The 27,879-nt window shown below is 31.4% G+C and overlaps 2 protein-coding genes across 2 annotated transcripts; one reads left to right on the top strand and one right to left on the bottom strand.

Moving 5' to 3' along the window:
- Nucleotides 1-395: 395 nt before the first annotated feature.
- Nucleotides 396-18,501, bottom strand: LOC106790164. The gene is made up of 13 exons (XM_014754897.1): nucleotides 15,975-18,501; nucleotides 13,710-15,929; nucleotides 5,239-5,490; nucleotides 4,870-5,157; nucleotides 4,563-4,800; nucleotides 4,229-4,475; nucleotides 3,532-3,786; nucleotides 2,800-3,116; nucleotides 2,409-2,706; nucleotides 1,703-2,183; nucleotides 1,171-1,434; nucleotides 849-1,077; nucleotides 396-735 (listed from the first exon to the last, which is right to left on the bottom strand). Exons 1-13 carry the CDS (start codon nucleotides 18,499-18,501, stop codon nucleotides 396-398), a joined length of 7,956 nt encoding a protein of 2,651 aa, XP_014610383.1.
- Nucleotides 18,502-21,268: 2,767 nt separating this feature from the next.
- On the top strand, nucleotides 21,269-22,517 carry LOC106790163. The gene is made up of 3 exons (XM_014754895.1): nucleotides 21,269-21,655; nucleotides 21,922-22,059; nucleotides 22,309-22,517. Exons 1-3 carry the CDS (start codon nucleotides 21,433-21,435, stop codon nucleotides 22,515-22,517), a joined length of 570 nt encoding a protein of 189 aa, XP_014610381.1. The 5' UTR covers nucleotides 21,269-21,432.
- Nucleotides 22,518-27,879: the final 5,362 nt, after the last annotated feature.

Below are 27,879 nucleotides of genomic sequence, written 5' to 3'. Positions count from 1 at the left end.
TTTTTTACCTTGGATAAGGATGCACTCTTGGTGTTTAATAACGAGCGTACCAAATAGTATAATCGTTTGATAGTAGTTACATATATTTTACAAAAATAAATAGCCGACGTTCAACGTCCCTTCCATTCGTACAGGATGCTTCATATATACAATTCTGCACTTGGCAATACTATTCACATTTATACGATATATAATGTATATCTATATAACCTAAGCTTAAGTTTGACTTAAGTTACAAAATTTTTCTCTATTTTCTTAATTTACATTTTTAATAACGATGCCAGTCAAGAGTGTTACATATGTAGATATGTAAGAGTACGTGTATACGAATGTGATCATTTTCTTTAGTATTATCGTTAAATTTGGATATCGGTAAGTTAACTTTTAAAGGAATCTCAAAGGATTATTATACGAAAAGAAAGGACGATCGCGATTAAAGAGAAACTGCTTTTTAAATGCGTCGAACTCCCGTAAGTTTGTTCGTTCAGTATCCGACATTGCGATTCTCTAAAATGTTTAACGTTTCCTTCGGAGTCTCTTGCCAGTACGCAAAGCTCGTACTTGTTTCTTGATCCAGGTAGATCTTGAATCTTATACGATCTGGCATTGTAAACGAGGTCCTTTTCGATCGTTGACTTGCTACTTCCCGACTCTCGTACAACTACATAAAAGTCGCCGATGTCTTCTCGCGATGTCACGTACCAAGTAGCCTTCCAACTCTTATCTTCTTTGTCACTGAAACAATTATGTTGGTTTTTTTTTTTTCATATTTATTTTATTCCTTTTTCTTTAATATTATTATTCTCCAAATAGATGAGAATTAATTTTTACAAAAAAAATCAACGTACTACTCGATATTTCTATATTTCACATCGGGGTTTATATCCAATTGTTCATTCTCGTATATTTCTCTAGTACTACATCCCATTAGATCTTCTGTGATTTCAGAAAGTAACTTCTCGGAAAGGAAACTTGGACTTTTGCATGTTACGTTAGACCATTCTGCAGGTATTTCACTGAATGTGTTCAACCATCTCTTCAATGGTCGAACGTGACAGTCGCAATGCAATGAATTTCCTAAAAAATATATTATATGAATATAATATTTAAAATTTATTTATCCTGTAAAAGATATAATAATGTATACTAAATTATAGGGGTTGAATTTACCTAAATATCGAATTCTCGTGCCATTTTGAATAATCTTCATGTAACTCTCATCGAAGACGCCAATTTGATTCATTTCTAAATCCAAAAGCATTAAGTTTGGCATCGGTACAATTTTATACATTGGTAAATAAGTTAGGTGATTGTGACTTAGATACAAATAAGTTAAATTATTTGGTGGTTCAAAAACTTTTGGTTCTGAAATATCACTGATGTCATTGTAAGATAAATCTAACGATTGCAAAGCTGTAAGATTACCGATTACATCTGAAATGAAATAAAATCAAATTTATTACACGTAATGTATTAGAGTATCAATATGATTATTTATTTTAAGTAAACCCTTTGCACTTGAAAATTATCTTCACATTTATTTCCATCAACTCGATAATATGATAAACAAAATTTTTTTATTGTTTTATTACTTTTTATCTTATTTTTTCTATGTTGACAGTGTGCCTGTATTTCGAATTACCAAAGCTCTGTTGAGCATTTCAAGTACAAAGAGTTCATTTTATTTAAGACGATTACTTACAACGTCGAATTTCATTAATATTGTTATGACTTAGGTTTAAATATTGAAGCTTTTTTCCGCCGATTGTTAATTCGAACGTTACCACGGGCATTGTATTGTATGAAAGGTCCACTTCTTTCAATCTGTATGGAATCCAAGGATCATTGGGTAACATTTTTCTCGTGATGAAAGAAATTTTGTTATGACTAAGATTGACTCGTTCTAATGACAGACAATCATCTAACAATCCGTGAGTTTTATTATCCAATCTTTCTAATTTGTTGTAGGATAGATCGAGCATTCTTAAAGAAACTAATCCTTGAAACGCTCCGTTTGGTATGTAACTGATATTATTGTTTGTTAAATTTAAAGTCAATAATTGCAGTAGACCTTCGAAAGCACGATTACTTATATTTTGAATTTGATTATTGGCAAGATTCAATTCGAAAACGATCGGTAAACGACCGAATGCTGCTTTGCCGATTTGTGTTAAATGGTTGTCCTGTAAAATATTATTTATATTTATTACAAAATTGTGTGTGTGTCTCGATATATCTTGATTACAGACGTTACAAAAATTTGGTTAATTTATCACAAGAGAGATTTAGAAAATGTTAATAGATACTTATCAAGAGATTATTAAATCAGATAATCGTAATTATATTCCTCTTATTCTTTTTATACTAAGAAACGTTGAAGTTATTTTAAAAGTTCAAATGCGACTGACCTGCAAGTAGAGATATTGCAAACTGCTCAAAGTACTTAAGGCTTCCCACGGTGGTACGGATATATTATTCGCTTGCAGGTTCAAGGTCCTCAAGGTCAACAGGTTTTCGAAGCTCCCATGGCGAAGATTATCGCCTAGTCGATTCCTCGAAAGATCCAACGAAAGGAGAGCGTTCATCGTAGGCCATACTTCCAACGTTGGTATTTCTTCGAGCATATTTTCTGAAAAGTCCAAGTGACCCAACGAGTTTGGCAATTGGAATATTTTGTTCAGTCGATTATTCTTCACGGTTATGGTTCTACAAATTTATATGGATTTATTTTGAAAAAATATTATTCAGGAAATCATGTTTAATTTATATAGAGTAAACAAAACAAAAAAGTATAACTACCTGCAACTGGCTAATCTGGTTAAACTACCACGTGCTATATCGTTGAGTTGATTGTAGCTCATATCCAATTCGAGTAATGTTGGCAATGGACCGAACGTTGATGGTTTTATCTTTTCCAAAGAATTATGAGCGAGATTTAAAAATCGTAAGCTAAAGAGCGTTTGAAAAACTCCATTATGTATATCCGAGAGATTATTGTAAGACAAATCAATGGTGTGAAGCTCGTAGAGCTTTGGAAATGTTTGACGTGGTACCGAATGTATCAAGTTGTGAGATGCGTTGAGAACTTTTATTCCAGTCATGTTATGCAATGGTACCTGCAATCATTACGAATATTACCTATTACCGTTGATTTTATTTTCATAATCATTTTAACGAATCGTACAATATGCAAAGTGACTTTACTATTATCATGATGAAACACCATATGTCAAATAATCATATGTGTAACGTTATTGCTTACGTGCATATGTTACGACAATTCTTATTCCTTGATTTTAAACAGTTTTATAACATACTAACTGTTCTTGTAATAATTCAATTTAGAGAAAGTTGAATTATGCTTTTTAAAATAAAACTTGTATTTATTTGCGTATATTTAATTCGTTTTAAAGGGGATTATTATATTATAGATGTTTCTCTAGTTCGCGCTTAGACAGCCGATTAATCTCTTTCTCTTTCTTAGAATCTCATAAATCTTATAATTCTTATAAGTCAAGTAATTTTATTTACCTGACCCAACGAGGTGAACAGATTATAGCTGAGTAGTAGTTCGGTAGCGTACGTTGAACTATCGAAGGAATATTTCGAAATATTCTCGAGTTTGTTGTGACTCAGATCGAGTGAAGTGATATTGGCGCAGTTCTCAAATGCCCCAGGCTCTATCGTTGCAATTTCATTATGCGATAGATTCACTTTCGCTAAGAAAAGATCCTTGAATGCTAATTTCTCCACAGTTGTCACGAAATTCTCAGATACGTCTATGAGCTATGAAAAATGTAAAAAGAAACAAAAGGAAATTAGATATGAAAAGAAAAGAGAAGAAAAAAACAGAACAAGAGGAAAACTAATTTATCCTCGATAATTCTATACCTTCGTGTTCTCTGGCGTTTCCCTTATTACGATATTCGTTTAACTATGACTCACATTCATATGCGTTTTTTTTTGTGCAATGATAATTAAAGAGTACTGATAGCAATCTCTCTAATACACATCGAAAAGTGAAAGTGGTCGAAGACGCAGGCGGAGACAATATACAAGTTGTTCCGACACACGAGAGAAACGTATACATTACGACGAGTTTTGATAGCAAAACTGCATATTGCATAATTACATTTACGTTAATGTCGTACACTCGTCAAATTGTATATTTCAGATATTTAATCATAAAATGAGATATTTTAATAATTATTAATTAGAAATGACATACCTCGGCAAATTGTAGCTGATGGAACATTTGATAATCGACTTTCTTGATAAAATTTCGTGATAAATCGATGGTACCGATTCTGGTAATCGAACCGAAAGTACCACGGCCTACTTCGTTAATTTGATTGTTACTTAAAAACAAACGTCTTAGGAAGCGCATGCCACGGAATGTATTTGAATCGAGTTTCCTGATTTTATTGTGACTCAAATTTAGAACCTTCAAGACAGAATTTCTTGCAAACGTTCCCCTGCAAAAAAAAAAACAAAGTAACACAACGTTTATAGAAAATAAGAATTTTTCTTTTGTATTTTATATCGTGAAAAATTAAATGAACCTCTTCAAGTCTGAGATAGCATTGTGAGAAAAATTACACCATCCCAATTTGGTAAGATCGGCAAGATGAGACCCGTCCAATTTGTCAATCAAATTGTAAGACAAATCGAGAAATTCAGTATCTCTGAGTCCTTTAAATTGATTTCTTTTTAAATCTTTGATTTTATTGTCATGAAGATCCAACGTTTTCATTTTTTTCAGAGGTTGTAAAGCTTCGACTGGTAAAGAGGATATAGTTCCTGTAATATAATCGATGTTAAACCAAAAGATCGTAAAACGTGTTTAGTCCAAATAACGATATCTCTTACCGTTACTGATTTCTAATTTTTCTAATTTAGCTGCTGCAGCACTTTCGGCAAAACTATTCCCTGGTAAAATAACAATACGATGTCCAGCAATACTTAAAATACTGAGATTACCTAAAATTTGCAGTGCTTCCCGTGGGAACTTTTCCAGACGACTATTTATCAGATAAAGTTCCTGAAGAGTTCTGTTCACACCAAGAAAACTGTGTTCCTCGATTAATTTCAAAGGTGTGTCAATAAACTTTAGGACTCTTACATCCAATGGATAAAGAGCTGGTCCATAGAAACGTCCTAAATATTAATACGAATCCAATTAAAACATTAGATTATGAAAATCAAAAGATCCTTAAGATTAAACAAAATGGTTCTCACCGATATTGCATTTATACAGAACTAATTCTTCGATGGGCATACCCTCGTTCCCCAAATTAGCAAAAGCCAAACTCAAGCTGGCTAAATTTGTATTTTCGCAATGAATGTAAAGTCCTCTGTCACTTCCACGAATACAAGTACAAGGATAAATATCAGTTGGTACTTTGGGACACGTAAATCTTGGCCCAGGTGGAATATATTCGCCTATGATAGGCAGGGCCAAGCCCAGTACCAAAGGGACCAGCAACATTTCTATAATAATTTATATTTTCGTAAACACACATTAATTATTACAATTATTATATTTAATAATATTTCGTCATGTTATTTCATGAAACTCGTCAAAATTTTCTACTTCGATGAAACGAAAGACGATAACAACAACAAAAAATGTATTAAATATTCATACAAAAATCTAAAACGTAAATATGTCTGCGAGTAAAGCTTTCCATTGAAGGACATTCAATGTTTAAAATTAATTCTTGTATCATGATTCACATAAAAGAAATAAGATATTCAAATTCTGTATCCCACACGATCAAGAGGTGACTAACCGTTGATGGTAGTCTAAAAATGCCTTTGAAAAGTCTTTTATACTTCACATTTTTTATTTTTATTTTTTTTCGGTGATGCCTTATGCGGTTGATTCACTATTCGTGTATCTACCTTTACCGAAGAGATAAAAAATATCGTGGGCATAGAAATAACTTCTGCTAGCTCTTCTTAACTCGTTGAGTTAATTAATTCGTATATGTAGGTAGATATATATTTACCTGACATTTTATAACGGAAAAAAGAGACGGATAAGAAAGAAAAACGATCGAGAGATCTACGTCCTCGAATATAAAGGACAAAGGATGATTATTTTTTAATATATTATATTTATCTTCATCATAATCATGATTTTTAATATTAGACATTTTGTTATTTATAAAGACGCGTGAGAGATTGATCGTAATCATGATGAAAAAGAAAAAAAAAATAGGAATAAAAGCAAAAACACAAAAGATATATGTTTATCGCGATAAAATGGACTTTGTTAAATGTGAGGATGGAAGAAGAACATTTTAAATCTAATTGTAAACCTTTCACACACACGACGAGAGGAGGATGAGGATAGGATGAAATATTTAACTCGATGTGAAAAGATAAAATCACACGATTCGAACGAGTTTCGGTCAAGGTTCAAACGAAATATTGTTCATGTGTTGCCGCTTTCGTCAAATCAAACCATTTCATCGTGAATTTCTTTTTCTCTCTCTCTCTCTCTCTTTCTCTCTTTATAATATAACTGTAAATACTTATGCGAGATGAGCCAGCTGTGTAACCGCGCGTAAATTTCTATAGAAAATGAACCGTTAGCGAAGTAGTACGTATGTAGATAGATACGTAAATATATTTGCGATCAAGATAAGGAGAGATACCACGAGAAAAGTGCGTGGGCTTGAGCTGATTATCGCGAATATATATATATATATGTATTTTCTCTTTTGTAAAGGACGAGCGATGATCGTTCGTTCTAAATTCATTTTTCTCTTTAAGGTTATATCAAATGTTTATTAATTAATTTGTTAACGGTGTCGAGCATAGAGTTATTTATAAATACATACAATGAGTACTCACTTACTCCTACTGTAAAATTAAAATAATTGATATTTGTTTGTAATGCAAATTTTTATCTACAAAACACCACTTTAGGATTATTAAACTTTCTAATTGATATCGATCTTATCGTAGAAGAATATTTTATTGTTAAAGAATTATAATTGAAAAATTTGTCTTATGAGGGCATTTGTATTTATGTAAGATATTATAAAAATACAATGATTATTTTTGTAAATGGTACTTGGTTGATATTTCCATCTTATATAACGCTTTTAAGACGATTAAACATATTTTATAATACCAACTTTCTAATCAGTTATTTATAGTTTTACTTTTCTTATAATCAAATGCTCTCTTTTACAATAAAATTAATATAAATTTCAAAGTTGAATAATTCTATAAAATATATATTTCTGTGTATTAGAATTGAGTAATATTGTTTTGTAAGAAAATATTAATTGTTTTAAATTGACAGTGAGTGAGTACGAATACTTTCGAGACTTAATTATTATAAGTTTTTTTTGAACCAGTTAAAATGATTAACATTAAAAAAATGTAAGTTGTTCGAATGCTCGAACGAATTATTAGGAGCAGAACGAATATCGTAGATATTAATGACAGAACACGGCGTTGTTTTGATGAATAAAAATAGTAGCGTATAATTAAAGTAATCGAAGGAATCACTGACCTGGTAAACGTAACAACGCATATATACTTTATTTTACGTCTAGTAAATAACCGTGTAAGAAGGCGAAAAGAAAGGCACGATGATCTAGTTTTACGGTTAGTAAGTGCAACTCTCACAACGTTGGATGCGAAACTACGTTGGATACTACAATTAACGCGATGAATAAAATAGAAACTAATTACCTACAATATATTATAAATAATAAATATACAAAGATACATCTGTGTGTGTGTGTGTGTGAAATATTTTTCATAATTAATATTATAAATAGATACTATCTCAATCTCTTATGTATTAATTGTTGTATTTTATATCATCGTATTGGAACAAAAAGTATTATTATAAATTTACATTATAATGTAAATTCAAATTTATTATAATAAGATCAAGAATTTAGGTTATTGAATTAGTTCTATTTTTAAATTATCATTCAAGTTTACGAGATATACATATCGAATAACTTCTACTGGAATATCAAATCTCCTTTCACTTGTTTGAATCCGACCTCGCTTGTATTGGTCCTCGTTCAAAACAAGCAATGGACCGAATCGAACCTGTTCCGTGATAACTTTGTAACTGGTATTAAAAATCTATCGAATTAATCGGTGTTAATGACGTAATCAAACGGGATTTGACGTTGTTACGCGGATCTTGTATTTGTAAGAGAAATACGTTTCAAATAATAGTTCCTGAGTAGAACCAAATTCAAACAGCTCGAAGTTTGTGGATTATTCAAGAAAATATACTCGTAATTGATTTTAACGGTGAGAAAATATGTCCGAGAATAAAATTGAGAAAAATGACGATTCAATGTTCGTTCGATGGTTCGTGGGAATTTACGGCTTCCTACTTTCGATGTTCCTTAATAAGTTTAAAGATGATTATAATGAGAAAAATTCTACGCCACGTTCTACTTTCCAACGATTTCTAATAACCGATATTATTACTTTAATCGTTGTTGTCATTGTTAGATGAGAAGAAAGAGTAGATCCTTACGTAAACGATACATTTCCTCGAGATTTCGTGAAAAATAAAAATAATTTTGAAGAAATGAAAAAACAAATCATTTTAAGATTCTCTTTTCAGAGTTAAATGAAATCCAAGGAGATTTCCATTTCACTGGTCGTCCTTGCGGTTCGCTCGACCAAAATATTCTTTCTTCGTGTAACGGATATAGTATTGGTTACAAGGTAACGAGGAGAAATATCTTTCTCGTTTGAAAACCAATTGAAATTCTATCTAAATTAAATATTCTAATTTTTGTGTGTAATTTATCATAAAATTTCTCTCAGAATTTAAATTTAAGATAAATATAAAAGATTTGTGATCGAGTTAATGTTTCATCCACGCATCGATGTCACCAGTGAGACAACGAAGAGAATTGAATGGATGAAGCGTACAAAAGGCACGTGGAACGATCGCTTATCTCAAGAGCACGTGTGTAGTACCTGTCAAACGCAACGACCCTGAGTAAGTTTCTGTGAAAGTTGCGCGGAAACGATCGATCTAATTCGAATGAAATCACCATAACATTGCCGAACCCATTATTGTGTTTTCTTTTTCTTTCTTCCTCCGTTTGTTTCTTTCTTTTTTATTTCGTTATTAATCAACAAAATGTCCTTTCATCGATCGAATTTCACTATTGACGTTTTAATTCACGACTGATGAAAACTACCTTGCGTTGACACTTTGCACAAAAGGTATATAATGTTTCGAAGTATCACATGTTCGTCCTTCTTTCGTTCTTTTTCTTTATCCTCCTTTTGACATTAGGATGATGAACATATGAATGTATTTATATATATATATGTGTATGTAAGAAAGATGAAATTGAAGAAAAGATCAAAGTCACTATACACACGTTAGGTTTAACGATGTCTTTCTTCAAGACATTCTGTGTATGGTTCCTGTATGAAGCTGCCGTGAAAACTGAACCACTACTCGACGCTAAAGAGAAAGGCAAGCCTAGAGAAGCAAGCGAGGCGTCTCTCATCGACTCTTGATACTTACTGTCCTTTCGTGGACATGCGCCCTTATGCTGCTGAACAACACGTCAAACTTTTTATTCGCGCCTCAAGCAACCTCCATGCGTTTTCTTTTTTTATTTTTTTCTAACAATAAGTTTGTGCTCAGAATATTCGTAATTTTATCGAAAAATCAGGAACAATAATTGTAACGAATTAATTGTACTTTTCTTCTCTCTCTCTTTCTTTATCTCTCTCTTTTTTTTCTTTTATTAATATTTCTATTATACAAATGTAAATTTTAAATACCTTTTAATTTAAATACTTTATCTCGTAACGTCGTTCAAAATTATTATTGAAAAAGTAACGAGAAACGTGGGTAGAGGAAAAAGAAAGCTAAACTGTTAATCCGTCAAGTCGAGTGAAAGTCATTTTCGATATTCGATCATTACACTTTGCTTTCTGAACTTCATCGTTTAATAGCGACATCTGTTAAATCACAACAAAGTATTATGTTGTTGATAAATAAATTGAATTATTTATAATTAAAAAATATTTCGTTTATAAGAAAAATATATAAATTGGGAATAAACGAATTAGATTCAATAGTCTTCCATTTTGATATTTAAAAAATTAGTCGATCATAAACGAACGCGAAGGAAGTTATTAAATAGAATTACTCTTACGGTAATGTGAAATATGTGGATCTGTTTAGAGATTACATGCTCGTTAAAGTCAATGTATTCGTTAAGTGTCTTAACTAAGAAAAAACGAGCTCTTGCTAACAGCTTGTATAGAAGTCAGCTGCATTGCCAACCGAGAAGCTTCACTGGCATGATCGAGTATCCGTTCTAACCGATTTATATCGAAGAAATCTGTCTCAAGCGATAACTGTGTGACAATTTTATTCAACTTGTCTATAAATATGGCCAAAAATAGTGGTCTTTTAATATTGAATATTATATATTGTAAGTAAAATAACAAAATAATATTAATGCACGTATTTATCAATACTTATCGTTTTTGCACAGTTTTTTTAAGTACCACCATCGCTTTACCAACTTTTGGACATGTCGTAAGTAAACTTTTGCAAATTTTTTTCAATTTTCCTTTTAATTATTTTTACTTTGTTTTCATTTATTTCTAAAAATTGTATAATTTTAATTTGTAGGAACGTAATCGTTTAGAAACTTACGAAGATTTATCGGATCGTTCGACCGATTTGAATCTTTTCAATAATTTAACATTTGAATTTTCCTGCGAGAACAAATTAATTGGTCTCTACGCCGATATCGATTACGATTGCCGAATTTTTCACGCTTGCGATGGACACGGAGAAGGCTTTCCAATGATTTGTCCAAATAATACGATCTTCGATCAAAGACAACGAGCTTGCAGCGACATTGAAAACAATTGTGAACACGCTTACAAATGGTAAGCACAATTTTTTTCTATTTATAATTGTATTATATTTTCTTTAATGTATTTATTCTAGGTACTATATCAACGAATTACCTTATTCCGATGAATTGACAGATTTGAATAAAGTAGAATCGGTTGAAGATAATATACCCACAGTCGTGCCACTTGCTATTGTTTAAAAACAAATTAATGTATTAATCGAAAACAATGTGCATTAGATTTATTTGAAATAAAAACAATTAAAAAGAAATAATATACGAGAGAAGAGAACAATATGTATCTTTTATTAATTAGTAACCCCTATTTAAAGAGAGAGTACCATTGACAGTCTTAATCTCTACGAAAGAACAATCCTTCTGATTGTTTGAATATATCTATCCTATTGCGTTACATTATACACCATATTAATATTAAAATACTAACGCTTATACATTACAATTATTTCTCGATTATACGAGAGGATCATAAAAAAAAGATAAATGATGATAATGCGTCACCCTCCACCATGAAGTCCCACGAAAATAAATATATACCTCGAATCAACAAAATCGCATTGACCATTACAATAAACGCTAATTATAAAGATACGAGGTATTAACCCATTTTGTCGAATTTATTCTTAAATTAATTTACGTAACATTAAACGAGAATATTTCTTGTGCGAAATGATGATCAAAGTAAATATTGTAAAATACGTATTAACGAAGTTCGTTGAAAGTAATTTAGGTTTTTCGAACGTCGATAGAACGTAATTAAACAATATGCGTAAAATTAAACGTTATTAAAGCTAACCCAACGAAAAGGGACGGTTAATAACCGTTCGATTACATCTAAAACAACTTTTTAGACAATTATTTATTATTCTTAGCCATAATAAGGCGCGTAATATCCTTTAGGAGGCCAAACTACACCCGGTTCTGTCTTATCGTTGTCGTAAACGTATTTTATTTTCGGTTGAGTGCTCGGTCCAAAGAGTGCTTGACGAATCATTGCAAACATGGCCGAACCTAGAGCCATATTGCTGAGCATCCCGGCCATAGTGGCAGCTGCACGTGCATGAGCAAGCGCCATTTGAATAAGGAAAGAAATAACGAAACCAAGTCCAGGCATCATCTGCATTATCTTTAACTTCATATCTCGGCTTAATTCGATAACAGTATTCGTGATTTTTCTAGGAACAATGTCCTCGTTGAGATGCGGCAATTGAAGCATCAATTTCGTACGAATATCTTTCTCAACAACTTTATCCTCTTGTTTTATATTATTCTCAATATCAGAATCGTTCAGTCGATTACCATCGGATCTTTCTATCTTAGTCTCTTGCAAATAAGAATTCGAATATTTATTCACGAATGATTTCAAAGTATTCTTCGTGCGATCTTGTCTGTTCCTTGACATCTGATCGTCCGATTCTTTCTCCAAATCATAATTTAATCGAGCATCCAACGGAATTACTTTCAAATCTTCCGAATTGTTCCTCTCCGATTCGAATGGTACTATGTCTATGGTTTTGTCAAATTCATCAGTAGTTTTTTTTCTAAACGATCTTAGATGATCTATTTTAAAAGATTTCAGTCTGTTCATGAATTTACGATTCAATCGAGTACCAAATAAAACTTCAAAAGCGTTATAAGCATCTTCCAAATTGAGATGATTTTTCGAACCGCTTTCTGAATTATCTGAGATGTTTGATTTTATTTTATCGAGGAACATGCTAATTATTTCTTCATCGTTTATCGATCGATCTTTCGTTTTTTTATCGTCATCGTTGTCCTTTAATAATTGATAATCCATGTCTTGAAAATTATCTTTCAAACTTCTATCTCTTTTATCTTTGTCTTTTTTATTCTTATCCGAATCTGGTCTCTGATCCAAAACCTCTTCCATGATATCACTGATAATTGTGAGAATGCTCGGCAAATTCTTATTGTCCTTTATTTTTGTACCTCGACCTTCACGAAAACCTCCAAAACTTAGACTGACTTCACCGTTACCGTAGCCTTTTACCTTCAGAAAACCCCAATTGGTTTGGAACTTCTCTTCAGATAATTTTTTATAAGAATCTAATAAGAAATTTTCAATCGATTCCTTTCTTGATAATAATTCTTTCTCGAATTCTGACGTAGACATTCCAAAAAATTGTTCAACCTCTGTCTCTATTGATCTTCCGAAAGGACTAAAACTTGACAATGACGGTAAATTATTATATATAACTGGCCACACGAATATACCCATACATCTGATAAAACTCAAACTGCGAATACATTGGACGACTCTCGTCATGAAACTTCGATTTGATGTAATTCCGTTCAAATCTTCTATTTTCTTTAAAATCTCGTATTGATCAGCGGTCAAGGAATCTCTTATCGTAGAATTCAAAGTATCTACGAAATATTCTTTTTCATCATTTGAATATCGATCGACCGTCAAATTATTTAATTTCGAAACCTGTATTAGTAATTGCAAAAATTTGGATTCGTCTATGTTTGGAAAAGTTGATTCAGATTTCTCCGAAGATTCTTTTTCATTTTCTATCGTTTCTGGATAAGATCTGAAAAGATCTACTACGCTCCTTCGTTTTCTTACTTTTTTATTCGATAATTCAGATTCCACTTGTTCCTTATCAGACAAATTGACTTTTTCCGTAGATATATCTATGAGGGTTCCAGACGGTTGACCAGGATATCCAGGGATTATGCCTTGATCATCTGCAAATAAACAAAAAGTCAAAGATCAATAGTTTGAATAGGTATGATAAAATATTGTTTATTTAATAAGTAAAATAGATTCACCTACTGACGGTGTGGACGATGGTACCAATGGCTGGTTTGCCTTTTTTGAATCAAACATTTTAGCCGATGATTGTTGTACAGTAGATAATAACTCTTTCGGATATTCAATCGTTTTAACAGCTACTGGTATATTTCCAAATTGTGGTAGACCAAAAAATTGACCCACTTGTTCTGGTATTTGAGGAATTACTCCTGGTACCTGTGAAATACCACCCGGAAGAGAAGGGATACTAGGTGGAAGTGGTAAATTAGGTATTTCAGCCAATGGTAAGCTACCGGGTAATTGAGGAACTCCTGATATGCCTGGTAGTTGACTGATGTCAGGCAGCTGAGAAAAGTACTCGCCAAATTGAGGAAAATTTGGTAAAGATGGGAGGTAAACTTTCAAAGTAGGCCAACTAACGTGTTGACTGCAGCCAATAAAATTATTATTTCGCATACATTCTAACAATTTTTTAATGTATGTTGGTCTTACAGGATCTGGTAAACCTTGTTCGACGAGTCTGATAATATCGACTTGTTGTTTTGTAAACATAGTTTGTATTATGGGATTATTGATATCCAAGTAGGAATGTTCAAGTCGTGGTTTAGAGTTTTTAATTAGTATTTCTTCTAAAATCTCTTCTATGTTTTTCTGAAAGTATTCTATTGAAGTTTGCTCGTTAATAAGATCGGATTTATCTGGTGTATCCAAATTTATTGAAAAGTGTAACTTCGTTCTAGGTATATTTTGTGAAATCCTAAATTCAGGGAAACTTGGCAATCTGGGAAAAAACTGATGAACGGTTGGCCAAGTGATATCTTTAGTGCATTCTAAAAATGTATTTTTTTGAATGCAAATGGTTATTCTCTTAATGAAAGCAATACGTTCGGATTCTGGTAAAAGACACTCTGCTGTTTGAATAATTATAGATTGCCTATCCGTGAAATATTGAGATAAATCTTCCTTTTTCGTCGTAGATTCGATGCGTGGTAAATTAGGCGTAGAGAATCTTACTGCTTCCAAAATATTCAAGATAATAGCTTCAGGATGTTCGGTGAAAATCGGAACAAATCTCGTGTCTGTTATTGTCACTGTTGCGTCTCCATGTTGTCCGGTTTTAACATTTGTTTCCGAAAGATGAGAAGCTTCAGCACTCGAACTGTCTTCCGTTAGATTATGCGACGGAAGAGAAGGTATGGGACTTCCATTAATTGGTGCGTTGGAAAATATACCAAAATTTGGGAAATTAGGAACTCCTGGGAAATAATCAATCAACGTAGGCCAAAGAATGTCCCTCGAGCAAAGTATGAAATTGTATTCGTTAATACATTTCATGATGTTATCTACGAATTCAGCTCTGGCTGATTCGGGAATCAAATTTTCCGTAATTTTAATAATTAATTGTTGTTGTGCGTTTAATATATCGTAAAAAAGTTGCGTTTTGGTAGTTTCCTTTGTTGATGCATTAACCATATTCGCAGAAGATTGTTGAATCTTTTTTAAGATGTTTAGTATGACGGACTCGGGATGTTCCGTATATATTGGCACGAATCTTGTACCAGTTATACTAATTACAGGAACATTACTTTCTTGAGAAATTGTTTTAGAAATAATCTCATTTTGACCAGACGTTCTGGACATGATTTTTTCTGCTGACTTTCCTAGAGCATCAGAATTAATCGGTTCTTCAATATTATCCGTCGAGTTTTGCAAAATTTCTTTGTTCTTCTTTAAACTATCTAAAGATGAAAATTCGTTCGATGAATTTTGTATTTCTATTTGCGAAAATTCTGGCAAATTTGGTGCGTAATATGCGATCGATGGCCAGATGACATTTTCTGTACAATTCATAAAATCGTTTCTATCTTGAATACATGTAAGAACTTGTGCCAAGAATGTTGCACGAGCGGACGGCGGAAGAATACTTTCGGACAATTTTAATATTTTAAATTGTTTATCTGTTAAAGTCGTCAGGATTATCACGTTTCCAGAAACGGTTTGCGTAGGAATCTTATTTGTACTTCTTAAAGTGTTTCGAACGTGTTCCAATGTTTCGATGATTTTAGATTCCAAATTCAAATTAATATCATCAGCTTTTCTATATAATATGTTAGAACTAGGCAATTCGGTTGGTATCTGTGGAATCTGTGGAACCTGTGGAATCTGTGGAACCTGTGGAATCTGTTGTACAGGTACCACCTGTGAAATTTGTTGTGGTATAGTTATATTTGGTAAACCTGGTAGAAATCCTCCGAAGAGACCCGAAAAAGTTGGAGAGAAACTAGGCAAAAGTGAGAAAAAATCGGAAAAACCTGGGAAGAACGAAGAGAAATCTGGAAGCTGTGGAATGTACTGTTTAACGGTTGGCCAAGTCGAATATTTCATACAGGTCAAATAATTATACTCTTGTATACACCGAACAGTTTTTTGAACAAATTCCGGCCGATGAGAGATTGGGATAAATTCTTCAGCCATTTGTATGGTTATTAATTGATCTGGAGGAATTACGGCGGTATAAAAATTTGTTGGTTCTTGAAAGGGAATCGATGTTGATTCTACTCTTGGATGATAGTCCTTCAAAGTATTCTGCAAAACGTGTATAATCACTGTTTCCGGTGTAGGCTTTCTCATTCTGGTGGCATCGGAATCGACGACCTCGGGAAGTTCTCCGACCTCGTCAGAAAAGTTAGGAAATGGAACGATCGGATATTCGGGTACTATGGTAATACTCGGATACCAAATTTGATAATCTGGAAAGAGTGGTAGACTCGGGAAATATTGTTTCATCATGGGCCAAGCGAAATATCTTAAACAACTGAGATATTCAAATCTTCGTACACAGGAAAACATTTTATCGGTATATTCACGACGTAAATCGAATGGTAAGAGTTTCTCGCCTAATTGAAGAATCTCTAGTTGTCCTGGTGTCAATAATTTTTGGAAAGTTTCATTTTTCGAGTCGATGAAGTATGGTAACTTGTCTACATCGATGCGTGATTCTAAAGCTTGTTTTAATATCGAAAGTACGACCGATTCAGGTGTTAAATATCTTTTTTGATAAACGTTGGAGGAAGATCTATCGATTTTTTCTCGATTACCTTGAAAGAGATCAAGTAAATTTATTTCTATAGGCAAATTAGATCCAAAGCCTTCATTGATTGCTAGTGGAATGTTATCGATTAGGATCGGCAACATAAAAATCCTCAGACAATTTAACACACTGAATCCCCTAATACACTCGAACATGTTGTTAACGAAAGATTGTCTTTGTTCTACTTCGATCAATTGTTCTGCGCACTTGATTATATTTTCCTGAGTTTCGGTCAAATCTGTTTCGTTCAAAAGATTGGAATACGATTGATTCAAATTCGTCAATTTTTTCTTCGATACCAAATTTCTCAAAGTATCCAACAATTGATTTTCATTAAATTTCGACATTTCCGGAAGTATATCGATCGCATTTTCTTTTAAATATTTCACGAAGGTACGATTTTTTATTTGTTCTTGAAGCAATATTGCCTGGTCCTTTAATATTTGAAGACGATAATCTATTATATATTGAGAATCTGTATCTGGTAAATTCGGAAAATTACTGCGTTGATTTCTAACGTCGTCAACGTTATCCTCCGTTACGATCACATCATCGATTCCAAGTAATTTTACTGGTTGAAGAACTTTATCTTCGTCAACATTTTGCTTATTGTTAACATTATCGCTTACCAAGCCTAATGCATCGTCGCGAATAGATATCAACTTTTTAATTTGGCTATCAACGATCGATTTCTCTTCGCTATCAGGGCTTTCGGAACCTTCCTCGGCACTCAAATACACTGTTGAGCTTTTGTGCTTGAACTTACCTCGAGTTTCCTCTAAGTACCTTTGATTTCTTTTCGATTCAATTGATTCGCCAATTATTACTGAACTTTGTTCTTTCTCACGATCAATTTCTGAAACGTTTTCCTCATTGGCTACCAAACTTCGAAGATTATTACGTATATCTTCCTTTATCGTTAAAATATTATCAGTATCTACTTTAGGTACCTCAACTTGTCGACTGTCTAAAATAATATCATCGTTTTTCTTCACGTCATCAATTTTAGAAACCTCAACTTTTTGATTGTTTAATTCAACCGGAGTGTCTAAAATAAAATCATCGTTGTTCTTCACGTCATCAACCTTAATAGCCTTTTTCTGCGAACGTTCACCTTTGACTAATCCGTTATTCTGATCTGCATTGATCTTCGAAGATTGATCGTTACTTGGTAATTCAATCTCGTCGACTGATTCTACTTCAGCGTCAAATCTACGAATACCTTCGTTCTTGGTGACATCAACATCGGTATGACCGATAATAAATCTTGGATTAGTTTCTTGGACTTCACTTTTAACGGTCAACGTAAGATCGTTTCGTCGTCTTTTTTTCGCAACAGATGTATCATCCTTATCTAAATTCTTTTCCATTTTCTTGACATTATCCTCGAGCAATTTATTTTCATTTTCGCGAGGATCGATCGATCCTAAAAGTTTCTCTTGGCTCGTTTTGTTAAATCTTACCTGATCGACCTTCTGAGCTGACGATTCCAATGTTATCTTCTCGATGTTGTCAATATCATCGTGGGATACACTTCGCGACGATACACCGTGAAGTAGGAAAAATATTAGGATGAAAAAAATAAAATGATAGTTTCGAGCATTACTATGAAAGATGCTCGTTCTTGGCAGTAGGCGTTGAGAGTTGAGTGCTCTCATGGTCGCGGTCGAGAGGCGAATGTCTCGGCTACTTCTCGGAGCCGGTCTATGGTCAGCCATGCCACACGTATGGTGATACACATACCATCGTCTTCCAATGCGGAACACGAAGGTATACGAGCGTGTACGCATGCATCTAGCCCTACCAACAGCAACCTGGCATTTCCATTTTTGCGATTCTTCTCTATGTGCATCCTTGGAGACTTCGAGGAGAAGCAAGTTCATGGTTTAACGGCCCTGCGCATCTAAGGTCTACTATCGATGATACAACGTGGAATCTTTTATACTTACCGAGTTAAAACTTATATTCTTCTCTCTTATATATGTTTTTAGTTATATAATTAACATTTATTTTCATCATTTCTTTATATATATATAACGTTTATTTTCATATTTCTTATTATAATAATCAATATTATTAAGAATGCTATTTATAATAAATGAATATTTATTAGTGTTAGAAATAGACATCGTATAGAACTTAAGGTAGATCGTAATCAAATACGTTCGACAATGTTATTAAAAAGATCGAAAGTAATTAAATAGATATTATTTTTATCTAATATTCATCTTTCCTAGAATTCCTTGTGCATAAACGTTAAAAGATAATTTCTGCATTCATATAAACACTAAATTTGTATTATCCTTGAATATATTCTTTTAATCACCTGCATTTTCCGTTTGTACGCGAATAGTTCGTAATTCATCGTAATAACGAAAAAAACTGGTCGATAGTTAAATGAAACAAAAAGAAAAACAAAGAAAAAGGGAGAATAAAATGAGAAAGGAAGAAATTACATTGGCCGACAGTTTTCTTCGAATAAAGTCCAAGCCAGGTTTCAGGTTCATGTTTAAAACAGCTTCTTCGTTCTCAGTACAAGGGGTTGAATTTTTAGTCCTTGAAGAAATCGAGACTTGAAGTACCCGTCGGTGAAGGTATAGCCGATGGAGGGAAGAGGAGAATGCAATGCATTTTTCCACTGATCCTTATTTTCTAAGATGGCTGCTCTATACCCTTTTACTTCTTCTTCCTTACCTCCCCTTTCCTCATCTCTCTTTCCGTACTGGATTCTTAACGTAAAGATGCTACAGTAAACCTGTATTGCCTTTCTTTCTTTATCTGCTTACTGTCCGCACGTTTTAAGGTACATTCACAATGCTTTATACTACATCTACATCATTCTCTAATAGTAATAGAAAAATTTTGAAAATGATTTCGGAAAGAATTTTTCAAAGTATTTAAAAAATATGTAAATAATACAAAAAATTTGTTTAGAATATTATATTAATATTAGAAGATCATGTTTTGTAGGTGTTTATCATGAATTTATCTATAGAATAAATCATTCTCTATCATGAAATAAGATTTAAATCCATGGTATGTATATGGAATGTCAGTTGACATCCTTTCTAAATCTTCATTTTTATTATTTTTATTGATTATATACTGCATCATACAACGTTCTTACTTATATTTTATTTATAATAGTTAATGTATTAAAAATGATTTTAGTTAACAAACAGATAACACTTGCATTAATTCGATATATTATATGATCCGTATATATGTATGTTAAAATTATGTTGAAATAATGCGATTGTATGGATAAATAAAATTCAAGAGGAAGAAACGTCATAAATATAAATATAGTATTTTCTTCTTTTATATTAAATATAATGTTATCAATAATGGCCTTTATAATATATACTTATATGTAATTCGAATATCATCATTTTAATGATTCGCTACGGACTATCGTCATGGAATAAAGACTTGTCTTCATGGTTAAACAATCGTGCTCAAGGTGACGGTCGTACGCGAATGATCGTCGGACAGTGACCGTGACAGTGACGTAGAAAGTGGGACAAAGTTCCCTGCAACATATGTACGTACATCATTCGAAACAGTTCCAAAATATATAGTCCCTACTTTTTCTTCCAAGAGATAACTGTACTGAAAGAACAAGAAAAAAAAAATAAGAAAAAATTCATAAGTCTTATAAGAAACTTACGTTAAAACAAATTATATATTTACCATAGAAAAAATAAGAAATAAAATGTGTGTCTTTATATTATTCATAAAGTTTTAATATGTATGAATAGGAATTAATTATAAACGAAAAATATATCAGGATAAATGTTTATAACCGGCAAATTGTGAACATTCAACTTTCATTTTATCTGATATAAATATATTTCCAACGATCCACCATTTAAACGATTATTACGTTTAGTAACGATCGTTTTATAAGGTATTAAAGAAGCATCGGCATCGATATTCTTTGGTCGGATACTGAACAACTGTTATAGTAAAACGAATATAAAAATTAAATGAATCGATCGTTTCTTATTAATAACTTTTTCATCTATCATCCTTTTTCTCTTAACTATTCATATATATATACCTATCGACCGCTATTCCTTTCAATTATAAGTATACAAAAGTTATAAAAGTTATATTAGTTTCGTAAAAACATTCAACGAGCTTTTTAAAATTGCTTTATCATTAAATTCCTCTAACAATATAAACAGTTAGTCGTTTATTTAAACTTAACAGTAGTAACAACTCTAAACAGTTATTTCTTATATATATATATATAATAATAATATATAATAATATATATATATCTTCAATTATTAAGAACTTTCTTTGAATTCGTATAGAAAACAATGTCAAGTGTTATGATATCACAGAAATCACTTTCCACGTGTAACAAAAGAACGAAACGAGGAAAGTGTCGTGGATGGGGACGAGGTATGATGCGCAGAGCGCACGCGCATTTCTCCTAGCGCTTACCATTTTCAGTTCGAACGACTTCGCCTTCGTTCGTCCGAATCATAAGGCTCCTCGTTGCGAGACCGATTAACACACGTTCTTCATGTTTCATATTTAATTTCAATAAAACGTCAAAACAACAATTACAATCGGTCGTGTTCAGAAAGAGTTTATGATTAGGGAAGGTATCACGTGATATAGCAAGTGATCTAAAGATGAAGCGGATTGGTTGGATGGTGATGTGCCTTTTTCTGTTGGCGTCATTTTCAAATAAAGTGTTATCCGATAAACGAACAGATGTTATTTATGGGTCCAACCAAATCGAGGAACTACGAAATAACAAATTAACGACAGTTTCGAACAATTCTTTAATAGATCGTGATTTCGAAAATGTTCGACACTTTTTCGATGAAATATTCGATGGAAACGTAATCGAAGGTAAGTTTTCATATTTAATTCGTATTTGTAGAAGTGTGTTTAATATAGTATTTTTAATATTAATATGTAAAATATTTTTCCTTGAAATGAATATAATTTAATTTGATGTATGTAATATATAATGAAAATGACAGATGTGTCAACGGGTAACTAAATCACTGTTATTTTACATTCATCATTCATACAAAGTTTGATATTCTCACGTATATCTCAGTGACATCCTTTCGTGGAGAAGATCTTATTAAAACGGTACATAAATTCCGCAGGAAAAGGGATCGAAACAGGCCGTACTTTTGGCATCAAGAGATTACAATTTATGTTGATGCCAATGATGTACAAAATGGGAGTGATGATGACGCTATTGACGGTGCTCACTGTGATTTCTTTGAAAGGTCTTTTAATCGGTAAGTCGACGATAAAAGAAAATGCTATGGAAAATACAAAAGTAACGGTAATTTCATTCGAGTGTCGTAGGGTGAATACATAATAAGAAGAAATCGTTCGATACTTTTATGATAAATGATGTCAAGTGTGACTTAACGGTCAAATTTGTTCCTACTTAAAAAGCAGTTCAAAACTTTCTCCTTCATTTAAATTGAACATCGATATTAAATGACTAATTCAAAGATTAATTTTTTTTTGTTTTATTTCAGGGATCATTCTATTAGTACTAAAATTGAGTAGTTTCTTTGCCAAGTTTTATGCTGGTTGGAATCAACAACACGTACCGCATTCCTGGTCGCCTCAACCGATTCATGTACACGTTCACAATGATCTTCCTTACGCTCACGGACAAGCTTATCATGCTTGGCAAACCGCTAACGGACCTGAAGACGAAGAACATTATTATTACAAGGGATAAAATACAACTCACGAAATTTTGGATTTTATTTATTTTTATTATTAATATTACATGAAAAAGAAAAAGCGATAAGAAATAGAACGGTATCGATGGTCTGTGATTCCTATAGTGCCTTTCGTAATGCTTTAGAATTTGTGATTGAGATTTCTTGTGTTAATGTACACATTACTTAGTTTCCTACTCATCGTAAAACTTGATATACGTTTCGCCATATTCATTAATTTCATTCAGTGACATATTAATTCATGAGAGATTATACTTTTAATAATCTTCGTTTACAGAAGATTATTTATAAAGTTAACTATATATTTTATTCTTTAGCTAAAGGTATTCTTAGGATACGGTTACCGTCGACCATGTAGCTAAGTTTCACATTATTTATTATTTATCTTTTAGTAGAATGTAATACCAAAGGAGGCTATGAATTAATAGGAAAGCAATACTGACATAAAGGAACCAAATAATAGATACAATGTTCCTCATTTTAAAGAAAAAACAAAAAACGTATACAATACTTTTGAAAAAAAGAAACATTAATAGATCAATTACTTTTATTTTTAATATATTATATCCTATACTAATATCATACACTTATTAACATCGTATACTGATGTTCAATGTATTAAAAAATATCGAAAACTTGACCAAACTTCAAAACCAAAACTGTTAGCTAGATATATACGATAAGCAAATACCTCATATTACCGTCAACGATTAATTAATTCTTATAACGAACGTATTATTACGTGATTATCTTATTAAATTAATAACAAATCGTATAGACAATTATATGTAATATACAATATATTTATTTATAATGTTTTATAAAATAATAATCTTATTTTTATTATCAGCATATATAAAAACGTATTCGTTATGTATTTTATATACCAATTTTAAGATAGTCTCGATCTTCGACAAAAAAGTTTAATATATATTTTTCAATTTCAAGGTCATGCAATATTTTTTTCTTTCTCGAAGAAAGAGCGGACAACTGTTACGCATTCTCCATGAAACGATTACGTTCTCCGGTAAGCTAGACCTAGTTTCCAGGCTTCCGTCTAGTAACTACGCGGGGAGGACATAAGAAAAATATTAGTTCTTCGCTTGGCAGACCATGGAACAGTCCAGTCGATGATCAAACGGAAGAACGACGACTCCTCTGTTAATTGTATCGTTGTGATGTTCTTATAAATATGTGAAAATTACGATAATCTCTCTTTTTTATATTCTCGAAATTTGTGATCGTTTCCTTCAATCGATTATTTTTCTTATTAATAACTAAGGTACGATCAATTTCTCAAACATTTATATCGAATTTTTATTAATAATTAATCTAATATACACTATAGTAATTATTTCAAGTAGGTAGACATAAGTATCATTAATCAATGTTTTAATTAGAAATAGCGAATTTTATAAACTTAAAAATTATATACAGTGTGTCTATTATTATGTACAGTGAATTTAAATTTTCTTAATTAATATATTTATTTTTCTTATAAATAGTATTATTATTTATACAGGGGTCGAATATTTTAAGGGATTATAATATTTATCAAGAGGAGTAAAAAAATGTATTATTAACGTGGGTCCTAAAATCAATCAATTATCATCATGTACATGTCTATCAATATAACAATGTTAAATAATATTTAAATATATTTATCAAATAAATAATAGAAACGATATTATACATCGAATTTATACTTTCAGTCTAACGGAGTGCGAGATTTATTGGAGATATGAAAGAAGTGGAAAGCATTATATTTAGTACGATCTGCCTAATGACCGTAACGAACGCTTTAGCGAAGACTGAATTAAGGCCAAACAATAACTTAACTTCGGTCGAGATGAAATGTTTGGATCTATATTCGGGTATTAAACTTTATGTCAAGGGTAGACAAATATGGATCAACGTAAGAATACTAGAATTATTTGGAGGTATTTTTTAAACATAAAAAATATAAACATATTTCACAATATCTATGTATATTATATCAATTTTATATAATTTTTTTTTTTGTACGTTTTACATAACAAATTTATTTATAGAAAATGCGATACAAGCAAGAGATTATTATTCTGAGCAGACAAAAACAAAAAAATCGATAAAGAAAATCGGTTTTATGATGATGATGGCTCCATTCGCTATGCAGGTGAAACAATTTACTTTTTTCTTAATTTAACAAATTATCATTTTCTCCTGATGAACATTTTTTTTATATTTAATTGTAAGAGAAACTAATTTTGATTGCTTTTAGTTGATTTCCTTGCCGGGTTCTCTTGCATCTATCAAAATGTCTTTGTTAAGAAGCATATTTGTTGCCAAATTAGCGATACTAATGATGATATACAACATGATTGTAAACATGAGATCCGAAGTAATAGTAGTTCAACAGCCTCAACATCACCAACATTATTACCACCAATATCAACAGAATGAAGAAGATAATGAAGGCTGGTTCGGTAGATGAAACATCGTTAAAGTGTTTGAGATTTCTCGATGAATAGTACAAAGTCAAAGAGTATATTTGTTTTTCCCATTAAGTAGATAAATATTAGTGATACTAACAATATTGTTATATCTATTATATATCATGAATTTTCCATTATTTATATATTTATACAAATATTTCTATCGATTCAACATTATAGATTTAGGTTAAACTGTTTTATCGTAATCAATACCGATTTTCTTATTTGCACCGGTAAATTTGAAAATGGACTAATAATAAGTAGAAAAAATTGAAGAGAAATTGATTTTATGATTTATTGTGTATACTTAAATTATTTCATTTTAATGTTTTTTATTGTATAATATAAGTTTTACATTTTATATTTTATATATATTATTTATATTTAAAGAATTTAAAGAATTTTTTAAATATGATATATAACTTACATAAAATCAATTTTTTTATTTCTATTATTTATTTCATTGTCATAATTGCCGATAAATTTATTAAACACATTTTAATCATCTACGTATAACAAGTGCCGTAAGGCATGTTACACAAATATAAAAATATTTGACTAAAAATTAATAATATGTACTTATCTGTATCTATGTAAATTCATTTATGTCACATTTTATGTAATTTTTAAACACAAAAGAAATATGAGATAATAACGCATATGTTTATATATTGTACGCTTCGACGATTTCCCTTTCCAAAATGTTTTCAAAAATATAATCTCAAAATACAAGTAGGTTCTTAATCATGACTGAATAACCATAGGTATATTTGATAGTGAGATGCCGGTTGACCTACTTAAGCCCGCAAGTAACGGCATTTTGGTCCAAATTCTGTATAAATGAGAGAAGGGATTTTTATGTATACCAGTATTTCGATTTCTCTCTCGTTCATTTAGACATAGAAATCGAAATTGAAGTTTTTTATATACCCCTATCATTTAATGTACTTTATACGATATCAAAAATACAATAAAATCTATGTCAACGTATTTTGTGCGTCGTTTTTACATAAAACAGGAAAAAGATTATTTTAAATATCCGAAAGTAAGCTATTTCAAATCCTGTTTTTCGGAATACTATACTAAGAAATTTTCGCGAATATCGAATTTAGTCTTGAAAGTCTCGATATTCGTAAAACGTACTTACATGTGCCAGAAACCCACCTTCCCCATTGGTGTTCTTAGTATGCCACTATCATCGGTACTGTATCGACGGTTGGCCATACAAATTGCATCGACATACCGTTTTCTAAACTACCCATTGCACACGTAAAGCATATGTACTTATATACTTATATATATATTATTATTATATGTTGGAATGTGATTTACTTTTATTTAAGATTCATAATTTATATTTTATAAAGTTCATTTCTTTTCGAATACGTGTACACACGTATATATATGTATTTACGTCAATGTAAGTATACGTGAAATGATTAAAATTTGATCTATTTACTTTCGACTCGTCGCTTTTTTAATCACGCATCCACTTTTGAAAGTGTCTACTTTCTTGAACGACGATTAAAGTCAGAGAATGAATTGAATGTATAAATAATAATTGAATATTCAGATGTATGTGTACGTGCTCACATACCTATAGCTACGAGGTAAACATTTCAACGCTCGCGTTCGTAAAAAAAAAATGCAGAAAAATCGCGAAAGGACAACTTCAACGTGATATCACTTACTATGGTAAACAAACTCGATAAGAATCTCAATTATATTACTATCTATAGTATATGTATATATATATGCACAATACTCATCATAATCTGTTTGAAGAAAGAAAGGCTTAAATGTTAAACAAAGAATTCAACGGTACTTTAGTGTGAGTAGTGATTTCTAATCTCATTGTGTTAGTTGACAATAAGCAAATTATGCCTAAATTCTATGACGATTGTATCAAATATTTTCCTTTTTATTTCTAGCCAAAGATGTTTATTTCAAAATATACCTATCGAATAATATCGAAAATTTAACAAACACAAAAAAGGAACATAAAATAATTAGTATAAGATGTCTAATTGATTCTTCAAATAAACGAAATGGTGCAAAAAAAATTGTAGAAACATACGTGTGTTTTTTTTTTTTCCTAAAATAGTCATCGAATAACTTTCGAAGTCTCGGACAATAACTAAGATGGTTCGTCGTATAGAAACAACTTTCTCCTTATTTATACGTAACAATTAATATTCATAAGTAAATACGATTGAAATCTTGTAATATTTAATAATTTCATTCATTATTCATTTATCTTCTATATATATAATTCTGTTGTTACTTATTTCTTTTTATCTACGAAAGAAAGTCAATAATTATTCGCAATATAATGATATTTGTCTTTTCTTTATTTTATAATGATATTTTCTGTTGTGTGTATTATCGAGTATAGGAGTAATAAAAATAAAAAATGAGAGACAGTAGAGAAAAGATGGAAAAAATTTTAAAAATTAATATTGAAAATCAAATAATAATTAGAAAAAAAAGAAAATGGAAAAAGTAATAAAATAAAATAAAATAAAAAAAAACTAAGAAAAACGAAAGAAAAGATATCAGCGAGCTTTCAAACGGAAATTATTTAACGAACGGTTGGCATAGATCCGTGAGATTTACGATCAAGATTTGTCATTGTGTAATTATCCGCGAATGACGTTACTAAACGCGCGAAAGTAATCGCGAAGGAAAAACCTTGTTAGAGTCAGTCGTTGATTTATTCTTTTTTCTCTATTTCCTCTTAACGAGCTTTTCTTCCCTCCTCTTACCGCAGATTCTTCAGCATATCCTGTAAAAAAAATCGAAGACAGATGTATCTTCTAGTCTTGCTTATATTCGATTACATCACAACGTCGAGATGCAGCAAGGGAATTTATTAACATTATTG

The sequence above is a fragment of the Polistes canadensis genome, unplaced genomic scaffold (assembly GCF_001313835.1).
Source record: "Polistes canadensis isolate GaletaPanama2010 unplaced genomic scaffold, ASM131383v1 scaffold_219, whole genome shotgun sequence".
Classification (NCBI taxonomy): domain Eukaryota; kingdom Metazoa; phylum Arthropoda; class Insecta; order Hymenoptera; family Vespidae; genus Polistes; species Polistes canadensis.
The sequence above is the reverse complement of the archived record's forward strand: the minus strand, read 5'-3'. Positions and strand labels throughout refer to the sequence as shown.